Source organism: Chiloscyllium plagiosum, chromosome 15 (assembly GCF_004010195.1).
Source record: "Chiloscyllium plagiosum isolate BGI_BamShark_2017 chromosome 15, ASM401019v2, whole genome shotgun sequence".
In the NCBI taxonomy this organism is placed as follows: domain Eukaryota; kingdom Metazoa; phylum Chordata; class Chondrichthyes; order Orectolobiformes; family Hemiscylliidae; genus Chiloscyllium; species Chiloscyllium plagiosum.
This window is the reverse complement of record NC_057724.1, coordinates 32,644,836-32,656,183: the sequence shown is the minus strand read 5'-3', so window position 1 is coordinate 32,656,183 and position 11,348 is coordinate 32,644,836. Positions and strand designations below refer to the sequence as shown.

The 11,348-nt window shown below is 38.3% G+C and overlaps 1 protein-coding gene across 1 annotated transcript in view; it reads right to left on the bottom strand.

Moving 5' to 3' along the window:
- The window catches only part of LOC122557548, a 33,124-nt gene that overhangs the window by 4,419 nt on the left and 17,357 nt on the right, over nt 1–11,348 (bottom strand). The window contains exons 3-4 of the mRNA XM_043705295.1: nt 10,809–10,983; nt 5,929–6,072 (exon numbers count right to left, since the gene is read on the bottom strand). Of these exons, the coding sequence (XP_043561230.1) occupies nt 5,929–6,072; nt 10,809–10,983 (319 nt within the window). The remainder of the gene's footprint in view (nt 1–5,928; nt 6,073–10,808; nt 10,984–11,348) is intronic.

The window sequence follows — 11,348 nt, the reverse complement described above, 5'->3', positions numbered from 1 at the left end:
GGAGTTTAATTTAGATTAACCGACTTTGCTATTGCTGATCAAATGGTCAAATTTGGATTTAATTGCAGCTCGGCTGAAGTAAATTAGGAAGTAGACATACAGATCAGACCTCAGCTTTTTCACTGGTCTGTTTTTGACAGAAAGGAACAGGGGATTTTCAACTTCCCCAAATTGTGCTAATGTCTTCCTATAATGCTTCATAGCATAGTTTTTGCTTTGACCAGTTGAATGCTGCTGTACCTTTGGTTTTTGGTGTGACTAAGGAAGTGCTGATTCAAGGTTCAGAGCAATAAGAGGGATACATTTCTAAAGTGTTTCAGCCTTTAGTTGCAAGTCTTCTCATTAGAAATCATTGGAAAAGTTATTATAAAGTTTTGGGACTCTTTAAAAGCAATGAAAGAATTATACCGTTAGTCATATGGTACTGCCACAGTACAATTATTGGATTATACTTGTGAATGAAAAAGTACATATTCAAGGATGAAGCACGTTCATTAACAGAATGTAAAATTAGCTATTTGTAAAGATTTTGTTGGTTCTTGTTATTGCAATGTGAAAGGTAATGTTAATCAGTGTAAAAAAAGGCATCTAGAGGAGAATCAGTGGATTATGGACAATCTGGATGTGATTAATGAAATGTGGATTGGAGGAGTTGGTGACTGAGTGAGGGGATTTATTGTGCTCAGTATTATGATTTGAGGCAGTGAGGTTTGCATGATTGTATGAGAATGACTGATTGATTGACAGTCCAGGGAGTGGAGATCAACATGAATCATTATCTGTTACACCTGCAAATTAACTTAATTAGGAAGGCAGATAGAATATTGGCTTTCATTCAAGAGCGGAGAGGTTCTGCTGTAATTGTACAAGGTGTTGGTGAGGCTGAACCTGGAGGATTGAGATAGTTCTAGTCTTCTTTCTGGAGAAGGGATATATTGGTCTTGGAGAGGATATAGAGGAGGTCCACCAGCATGATTCTGGACATGAAGGGGTTATCCTAGGAGGAAAGGCTGAATCACCTGGGACTGTACATGCCAGGATTTAAGAAAATGAGGGAATCTTAAAGATATAAAATTATGAAAGGGATAGATATGATAGAGGTGGACAAGTTGTTTCCGCTGGTGGGAGAGACTGGGACTAGGGGACATGACTTCAAGATTAGGGGGAGTAGATTTAGGACAGAGGTGAGGAAGAACTGTTTTTGCTAGAGAGTAGTGAATCTATGGAATTCTCTGCCCAAAGGAGCAGTAGAGAGAGCTTCATTAAATATGTTCAAGCCACAGTTGGGTGTTTCTTTTGCATAGTTATGGGGATAATGCAGGTAAGAGGAGCTGAGGCAATGAATAGGTCAGCCATGATCTTAAAGAATGGTGGAGCAGGCTTGACAGGTCCAATGGCCTACTCTTCCTTCGATATACTATGACGATGCATCCTCCGTATTGTGGAACAAGGACAAATGAGAATGTTATAGAGTTAATGCACTAAAGCTGATGAAAATTAATATTGCTAAATATATTATTCAACTTAATAAGAGGTCTGTCAAACCAAGAAATGTCCAGCCACTTAGTTCCATTTTCCATCTCTTTGCCCATAGCTTTCTATGTTCTGTCTTTAAGTGTTCATCTGAGCATTTCTGGAGTACAGTGGTTCCTACATTTACCATTCGTTTAGGTAGGGTTTCAGATACCTACCACCCTCTGGGTCGAAAAGATTCCTCCTTGAATCCTCTAAATCTGAGGGGTATAACAAGTGTAGATGAGGGACAAAGAAACTTGCCCCTCAGATAGATGTTAAGTCTTTATCCCCTTGACATTGACTGGTCTACGAAAGGAGAAAAGGTTCTCCTCATCTACTCTCAATGTCCCTTACAAATTTTGTACACTTGAAATCAGAACCGCCACTCCTTTTCCACTTTTGGAAAAATTATCCCCGGCCTATCTAATCTCACTTCTTTGCCAAATACTCCAGCTAGCAACACCCTGGTAAATACCCTTTACACCATCTCTAGTGCAATCACAGCCTTCCTAACATTGAGTGACCAGAACTGCACACAATACTCTGGTCTAGCTTAACTAAATTCTTACATAGTACTATCATAACATCCCTGCTCTTGCATTCAATGCATTAATAAAGGCAAGTATCCCATATGCCTTTTTAAACCACCTTATCGGTCTTGCTGTTTTAAGGATCGGTAGACATTCACACCGATCCTCTATTTCCAAGGGGAATACCATTCAATATGTACCCCCCCCCCGCCCCTTCCATTCTTAGTCCTCCCAAAATGCAACACTTTATACTTTAAACTCCATGTGCCACTATTCTACCCACCTGACCAAACCTGCCTTTATCATCCCAAGGCTTTCCTCCTCACTATTTACCACCATCCCCTTCCCAGTTTTCATGTAATTTGCATGGTTACTGATCAAAACCACCTACACATACATGTCTAGATTATTAATGTATACAACAAACTGCAAGGGACCCAGCACCAAATCCTGTGATATGCCACTGAACTAAAGCTGCCAGTTACAAAAACACCCTTTGACCATCATGCTCTGCTTGTTGCCTTGAAGCTAATTTTGAAGCGAATGTGCACTTAGCTTCTTGACCAGTCTCCCATACAACACCTTGTCAAACCTTAGTGGAGTCACGTCGACTACATCAACAGCATTAACCTCATCTATGTATCTATTCACCAATTCAAGGGATTCTATCCCAGAGAAATTTTTCCAAACATTTTCCTACTGTTGTCGTCATGAAAGACTGGCTTGTAAAAAATCTTTATTTTCCCCACAAGTTCAGTAAAACCCCCAATCAGCGTTCTTTCGTTCAACCATACTTGTAATATCAGGAGTTTGCTTTTATTCATTTGGGGATATATTCACATAAACAATAATGAGTGGCAAGAAGACTATTGTAGAAGGCAGTAAACAATCAAGCACATTGCAGGCCAGACGTGGTATAAACAGCAGATTTCCTTACTTAAGGAAGGAATAGTAAGCCAGATGTGTTTTCACAATTCATGAATGGTGGCCATAGAAACTCCCATAATTCATGTGAATGGGAATTTGAGAGATCTACACATCTGTGCCACTTTAGCTACAGATTAGAAATGCTGCTAGCAAAATAAAAGCTCAGAAAGAATGAACATTAGAGTTGAAGCCACAGTAAATCAGAGAAAGTAAATACCAAAAAGCTTTTACTCAGCTTCAGGCAAACAGGGGCTCTAAATAATAAGTCTACATGGAAATATCTCCCTCTTGTAGGAAGAAAACTTGGATTTAAACTGGGCACTTCATATTTATATTCTGGAGGCTGACTTATCTTTTGGAATTTCTACATTTGAGCCTTGGTTCCACATTACACTTCCAAAACAAAAAGGGACTTAACGCAAATTGAATAACTTGAGTTTCTGGATTCTGATCATTTTCATTGCCCTACACGGTGCCCTGAGCAGAGTGCTGCATTCAAAAACATCAAGGTGAAAAGCTAAAGGTCTGCTGTAGTTTAGTGTCAGTGGAGCTGCCTTTCAAATAGGAGACAGTATGTTTTACGCAGAAATTGAGACAAAAATGACTGGAATGTTCTCACACACATCAATAGCATGACATCAGTACCATCATTCTGACAGCATCTCCTAGGGAAAGTCTGAAAAAAACCTGAAGCATCAAAATGTGTGGGGAAGCACCCTTCTGGTTCTCCCCTCTTTTTACTCTGCTTTTGCTTTGGAACACAAGTTGTCCCTGGGGCACAAGCAACAGGAAAATTAGCTCAGATCTCTTAAGCAGAGAGTGTATTTGAATAAATGAAATCACGTTAAGGTTGAGGCAAAAAGTGGATATCTGTACTTAAGTGATGCCACTGACAAAAAAAAAGGTTTGAGTTACAAAGTCTATCCAAATTAGCAAGGCAATCCAGTGACAGTGTCAAGAGAAAGCAGTTTTGATCCTATGCAGAGATCTTGTGTCATTTTTCTTAAATGGAATCAAATCCCTGCAGGAGTCAGGCCATTCAGTCCATTGAGTCCACACTGACCCTCCGAAGAGCAAACCACCCAAACCCACAACGCTACCCTAAAACCCTGCATTTCCTAATCTACCCTGTCCACACATCCCTGAACACAATCACAACCAATCCACTAAATCAGCATATCTTTGGACTATGGAAGGAAATGGGGAGACCTGGTGGAAACCCATGCAGACATGGGGAGAAAGTGCAAATTTCGCACAGACAGCCACCGGAGGGTGGAATCAAACCCACGCCCCTTCACACCATCTTAGTATTAAATCAACCAAAATGAAGCAAGAATAACACTCATACAAAAAAAATCTGTGCCCAAACAAGCCTGAAGATTATTATGAATTTCTTAGCAGTAAGAATTTCCTACCATTACTTTTGAATTGAAGAAATGTTTAATAATGTTTAGACAAAAATCAAGATTTAAGTGGTTAGGCGTTTGAATTAAAACAAATATTCTCTAACTATTTGATCTGAAGACTTTTAAATACAACTTACTAATTTCTTAATGTACATAATTGTTGGTTGAGACACTGGAGTGGAAAGTAATTTGAAAAGTACATGAAAAAGCAATGAAACCAATTTGTAACTTTTTTTTTAAAAAAGTACAGGCCTAAGTAAGTTGGTCAGAAGTTTAACTTGTTTTGCAAAACTGAAATCTTGAATTGATAGAGCATTTCACATCCTTAAAGCATTAAGAAAAAAAAAAGTGTTTACAGATAAGCACTTTCAAAAGTGAAGAAGTGACTGTTAACTCAGTTAGCTGGGTGGTCAGTTTGTGATGCAGAGTGATGCCAACAGTGTAGGTTTAATTCCTGCACCAGCGGAGGTTACCATGAAGGACTCTCCTTTTCAACCTCTCCCTTACCGAAGGCATAGTGACCGCCAGTTGACTAATTGTAGAGCAATTCTATGGTCTGGTAGGACTAAGGTGATTACCTTTTTATCTCTAATGAGTGCCCCGATTTAAATAGAGTTGGGTTTAATCACTGCAATATTGTGGCCATAATGTTACAAGTACAGTTTATATTCCCTACAGAATCAGTACAGTGACCTTCAACAATGTAACAGAGATAAAGAATTCATCATAGACTGCAGTGAAATGATACCAGATGTACCCTTAATGCTGATTCTGTATTAGTGTTTACTGTACTTATAGACTTCTTAAAGCTAATAAAAATAGAAACCAACGAGGGCACAGATTTTTTTTTGGGGGGGGAAGAAAACAAAAAAGTACCTAATCCAAAATTGTCAGATTTTACTAATTCACAAGCTCAAACTACTTCTCAGCTTTTCCAATCTTATTCCCAATATTACTATAAACCGCTGTTCATTCCCTTTCTGCTTCATTACTATTTATTCAGATCATCCTTTATTCTTATCCATTTAAAGCTTTTTTTCTACCGGTGTTATCTTTCTTCTGAACACTTAAAATTTCTTCCCCCCATTTTTAACTATTCACAAATTGGGATTGTCAGTAATTGCTCTCTACATTCTTCCCATTGATAAATATTGTTATTTTAGCATCGATTATCATCCATCACAAGCTATTGCCAATACTTACTTACATATCAAAATAGTTTCATTCCCCCTACCAGCATACTTGCTGATCTAACGGCTGAGATTGCTACAGGAGGAGTTCTAGTTCTTGAACAATCTGCTGCTTAGACACAGTGAACACAGTAATCAGAGTTCTCATGCTGGAAGGAGTCAGTCTGTCTGCTTTGTAGACAATGTATCAGTGCAGCCAAGTATCAGGTTAACCAGGGATCCAGTAACACTAGCTCTGTACTAAACACAAACATTGATTCCCCCAAAATGCTGTATGTCAGAAAAGCATTAGTGTTTGATATTGACAAGTAAATGTTAAAAGTCATTGCTCATCATTCTGTTTGGTGGTGCTGTATTTACCTGCTCATTGTCCAGTTTCTTGGAAAGTGCATTGGCATGCTGATTAGTGTCGGAAATCTCCATTTGGAGGGCTGCCACTCTTTGCTGAAGCCCTGTTGTGGTTGCACGATAGATCTGGTCCCAGTCTTGGTTGAGTTTCATCAGCTGAAAGAAGGAAGCAGAGTTTTTACTAGCCGGTCTTCAACCTTTGGTCATATTCTCAGTTTCATTACGATGGATTCCAATCAATTTCCTCACCAATTGTGCATTACACCTTCTACACTGAAGTATTGGAACCAGCAGACTTTACTTTATAAAAGCCAAAAGAACTGTGGATGCTCTAAATCAGAAGGAAAAACAGAAGTTGCTGGAAGATCTCAATTGGTCTGACAGCATCTGAAGAGAAATCAAAGTTAACATCTGCTGACCCTTCTTCAGAACTGATGGTAGCTAGGAAAATGTCAGTTTATATGCAGAAGGTAGGGTGGGTGGGTAAGGAGTAAATAACAGGTGGATAAAAGTAAAAAAATGTACTAGTATGGAAAAGGAACCATTTTTTACAAAACCAGCAATTTCACTGTAAAAGGTGACAATTGCTTTATGGGAAGCACCTGCCAAATGCATGATTGGAAAATGGCTCTAGGATCAAGCTCATCAGCCACACAAGGAGCCACAGAACCCATGACCAGTGACATGGAGTTTCCTAGGTGGATATTCATGCTCGTTAGCAAGGGATTACTAAGAAAACAAACAAACAAACCAAACAAACAAAGTCAGTGTGCTTTCTTTTTATCTCAACCTCTAAGATGGAGCAAATGTTGCACTAACCTTGTTCAGGACTTGAAATAATCCAATAACTATTTGTTTTCTTAACACCCAATCTTATTACACCCGGTTGTGAGCAACAGAACAAGTCTTTTTGCTGATGGGGCCAACATGATCAGAATTATTCCAGACCAAAAAAAAAATCAAATCATGTGACAACTATGACCTTGGTGACCTAAACAATACACAAACTGGAACTGGAACTGGAACTGAAACTGTTCTCAGTTGTGGGATGACAGATCGCCAGACCAGTGAGGTAGAACCATTTATGGAAGCCAGTGTGATGAACATCCCAGTTCACTTAACATAATATGCCACAATTTTGCACATTTGCTTCCTTTTCCTGCACAGCTGGTTTACAGTGTATCTCAATTTAGTATCATCTATTTGTTCTTCCATGCTTCTGAATAAAACTCAGACAATTTCTCATCTTCTACAGTACCAACTTTTTCTTGCCATTCTATTCCCTACAGGCAAACCAATTAACTCAAGTCAAAATCACTACCTCCAGTTGTGTATTACCAATTCTAATGATTAAACCTTAATGAATGCTTTCTAGAAGTCTATATAACCATCTATATTAACTTTTTAGGTTACTGTTTTACTGACCTCAAAAATTTGATTAGGTTAGTCAAACATTACTTACCTTCAACTTACCTACGTGGGCTTGTGGTGCAACGGTAGTGAGTTTGACTCCAGATCAGAAGGTTACATGTTCAGATCACGTCTGACTCACTGAAGCTCAATTTCTTAGGGCAGCACAGTGGCTAGCACTGCTGCCTCACAGCACCAGGGTTCAATTCTCACCTTGGGCGACTATCTGTGTGGAGTTTGCACATTCTCCCAGTGTCTGCGTGGGTTTCCTCCAGGTGCTCCGGTTTCCTCCCACAATCCAAGAGATGTGCAGGTCAGGTGAATTGACCATGCTAAAATTGCCCATGTAGTGATAAGGTGTATTAGTCAGGGGTAAACCTAAGTAGGGGAACTGGTCTGGGTGGGTTACTCTTCAGAGGTTTGGTGTGGACATGTTGGGCTGAAGGGTTTGTTTCCATACTGTAGAGAATCTAATCTAAATCAACAAAGCAATATTAATGCCCTCTAACCCTGAATAGATTCTAGGAACTTCAAAACAAAATGATATTGAACAGACAAGCCCAGAAATCTGACTCCTCGTCATCCTAAATAGTGGAGTGACATACAACATTTCCAGAATATACAATTCCCAAATCTACAGAAGATTATGAATAACATTTTCACAATTCCTTCACCTAACTGGTTTAATAAGGTAACCAATGCTGAAAATTAGAGTTCAAGTAGCAATGAATACAGAGCAAACATTTTGTTGTTCTGAAAAGGTCATAAACCTGAAACTCAGTTTCTCTCTCGGATAGGGTGTGATGTGCTGAGTATCTTCAGCATGTGCAGTTTTTCACTTTTGCAATTATTTAAATAATCTGGAGTGGGGTGGGGTGGGAAAAAAAAAGTAGTGTCTTATAATAAATTTTTAAAATGTCCAGTGACATGGGCATTCTTCAGTCAATGACCATCGGAATTTCAAAAAGTACTTATGGACAAAGCTTTTAATTCCAGCATTTAAACAAAAGATGTCTGCAGATATAAATTTAGAAAGCATCAAGCAGAGTAGTGAGAACTCAGGGAATGTCTCAGCTCTACAGATGAAGGGAAACTTTGAACAGAAAGAGAGAACAATAGACTGACTATTAACCCTCTTCCCTAATGTATTAGCAGAAAAATATTCCTGCACACATTTGCATTTTATGTTTCCAAAGATATGAAAATAGTTATACACCAATTGCAACTGTCGTGATTTCATGTACCATTGTGCTGTGAAGGTCACAGATTGAAAACAGCCATTAAACACCTCTGTACTGCAGGTAAAAAAAGAAAGACAAATTACTGCTCACAGTATTGAGCCAGCCATTGCCAAAAGGAACCAAGACAAAAGAACCTTAAATCAACATACTAAAGGCAAGAAGCACTCATGTTAACGCAACTGCTACCATCCAATAACAGCAATGATTCTAATCTTTAGCTCTCATGAACAACTTCAAGCATTTTAAAAATTATTTTGGGACCCACATCTTCTCCCTAATTGGTAGGACATTAACTACAAAGCACTAGAAGAAATAAACACTTTTCCACAAAAAAAATGGCTGCATCGACTTCTTTCAAAACAAATTCATTTGTTGTAGGAGAAAAAAAAAAGTTAGCCACAAGGGAAGGGATCCTTTTGAAGTTGGCCCTCGGTTGCTCACAAGGCTATGTTTGATGGGTGCAGGAGAATGAGTAAAGGGGTGGCCAGTTCAACTCTCCTCACCTGGGGGATTAATTGGTGTTCCAGGTGGGAGAACCATAAAAATGTATTGGGGTTACCTCAACTGGGGACTGATTATAACAATTGCCCTTTCCCCAATACCTTTGAGATAGTGGTACGAGCCATCAATTAAGCAGGTTGCTTTAACCCTGGATGATATCAAACCTCTTGATGATCATCATTGGAATTGCACTCATCCAGAGAAGTGGAGTGTATTCAATCACACTCCAGGCTTGTCAATGGAGGAACCAGACAGTGAGAGTTATTCCTAGCCCCTGAAATTTTAAACTATTTTCTCCATTACTATTTTGCTACTTGCATTAAATATGATAAGTTCATCCCCTTAAAATTTCTCATTAACTGGCATATTATCTTTTGACAGCAAAACAAATATACAGCACTTATTTAAGTAGTATCATTGCCATTTGTACTTTAGTGTCACCCATATCTATCTTAAAAGAGACAAATCTCACCCTTTTTTCTGTTCGCACCATCGACTCTCAGTACTTGCTTTTAAAAAAAAAAAACGAAGGATCAAGCGTGCAAAGAAAAAAAAAAAAACAACCTGTACTTCACTCTGAACCATATGTATAAACATGCACTGTCAAACTGACATCAGTGTTAAATGATACTTGTATGGAGAAATATAAAGTATATCTTGGTAAGGCACTCTGGCCTAACTACAAAATTGCTCTTTTCTATTGTATTATCCAAGTCATTATTACACAGAAATGCACTCACAGCATTGTAATCCTTCTGTTTTCTATTCTTTTTCTGGTAAGATGTAGTCATATTGCCAAAAGGATTAAAAACAAAATCACCCAAACAAGTGGAATCAATATAATGACTTGTGTTCCTTCATTAACAAGCTTCTGTAGTAATTCACAACCTTAGAGTACTGCTTTGGCTTACAATGACAGCCTTGCATTTTTTCTTTACTTTGAGCCATGCCCAAAAGGATAAAAAGGATTAAATAAGTTTTGGTTATGATTCCTTTGTACCTGCAGGTGAAGAGTCGGAATTCCAAGTGATCAACTTTTGTCAAATGTAAAATATTAAAAGCGGAGTCATCTCCTTTTCCTGGCATCAAACAAATTAAGTTATCTAATAAAATTTATTATTTTGTTGGTTTGGGAGAGTGGACATGCAAATTCACTTTTGTATTTCTATACTACAACTGAAATTGTACTTTAAATTACTTAAACGTACTGCTACAGGCTTAGGAACATCTTAAAGTTATTTCAATTTTTCAGCACCCATGTTTAAAATAGCATTTCCTAGCATTTATACTTGTTCATTTGGATCAACTGGTTTTATTTTTAAAAAGCTGAAAAAGGGACCAAATTGTCATTTGAATTAAAGATTGGAATGGTAGGAAACCACACCATAGTCTAATTGCTTTTGTGATCATCAAGCCAATCTCTTCCACAGTGACGTTTGTAATTAAAATGCTCACAGTTGCTTAGGTATTTCCTTGCTGTGATGCTGAACACACCAATGTCCCAGAGGCAAAAACTAACAGCATGTGGCAAAACAAATATTCTCAGGACATTTTAATAACTACATGCTTGACAGACTTGCTTTGTCAAGAAGAAACTACACTAATTATAAAAGTAGTGTGTTTTTCTTGAGCAGAAGGGGAACTCCAGCAGGGTGTTGCTTAACAGACTTGTGAACATCAGAATTTACATCAGCAAGTTGCTTAAATTAGAGAAAAAAAAAGTGGGAAAGGACCAAATACCTCTTTGTTCAGGCGTCTCAGTTCAGTGTTTCTGTTCAGCAGCAGCAGTTTCTCCTCATCGGCTGTAGTTACACTCATACTTTCTGTGATAAATGTCACATTCTCCTCGGCTCCAAAGTCACTCATATTTTGCAGCAACTGAAGTGGTTCGTTTTTTGGTCTTGAGACACTAGCTCTGGAAAAAAAAAAATGAATAGAATACTCAACAGCCTGGGATACTACCAATCATACATGATAAATTTGATACACAATGCATTCCCAGCCTCAGAATATCTTAGATTTGGTGAAGATGATAATATTCATCGGAAGCTCAACATACTGTTGACATAGGCAATGGAGAGTGTGAAGTAAGTGCAGAACATTCCCAATTAAAACAAAAACACAGTTTAGCAATTAAATTACACAGCATCCAGAAACAGGAGATGCAAGATGATCCCTTATCCAAGGTTTCATAAAGCAGTCCACAAATTTGATGCTGCCCCTTAAAAGTTAAAGATTATTGTGTACATCAGCTCAGAACATAATAATGAAAGGCTGCAA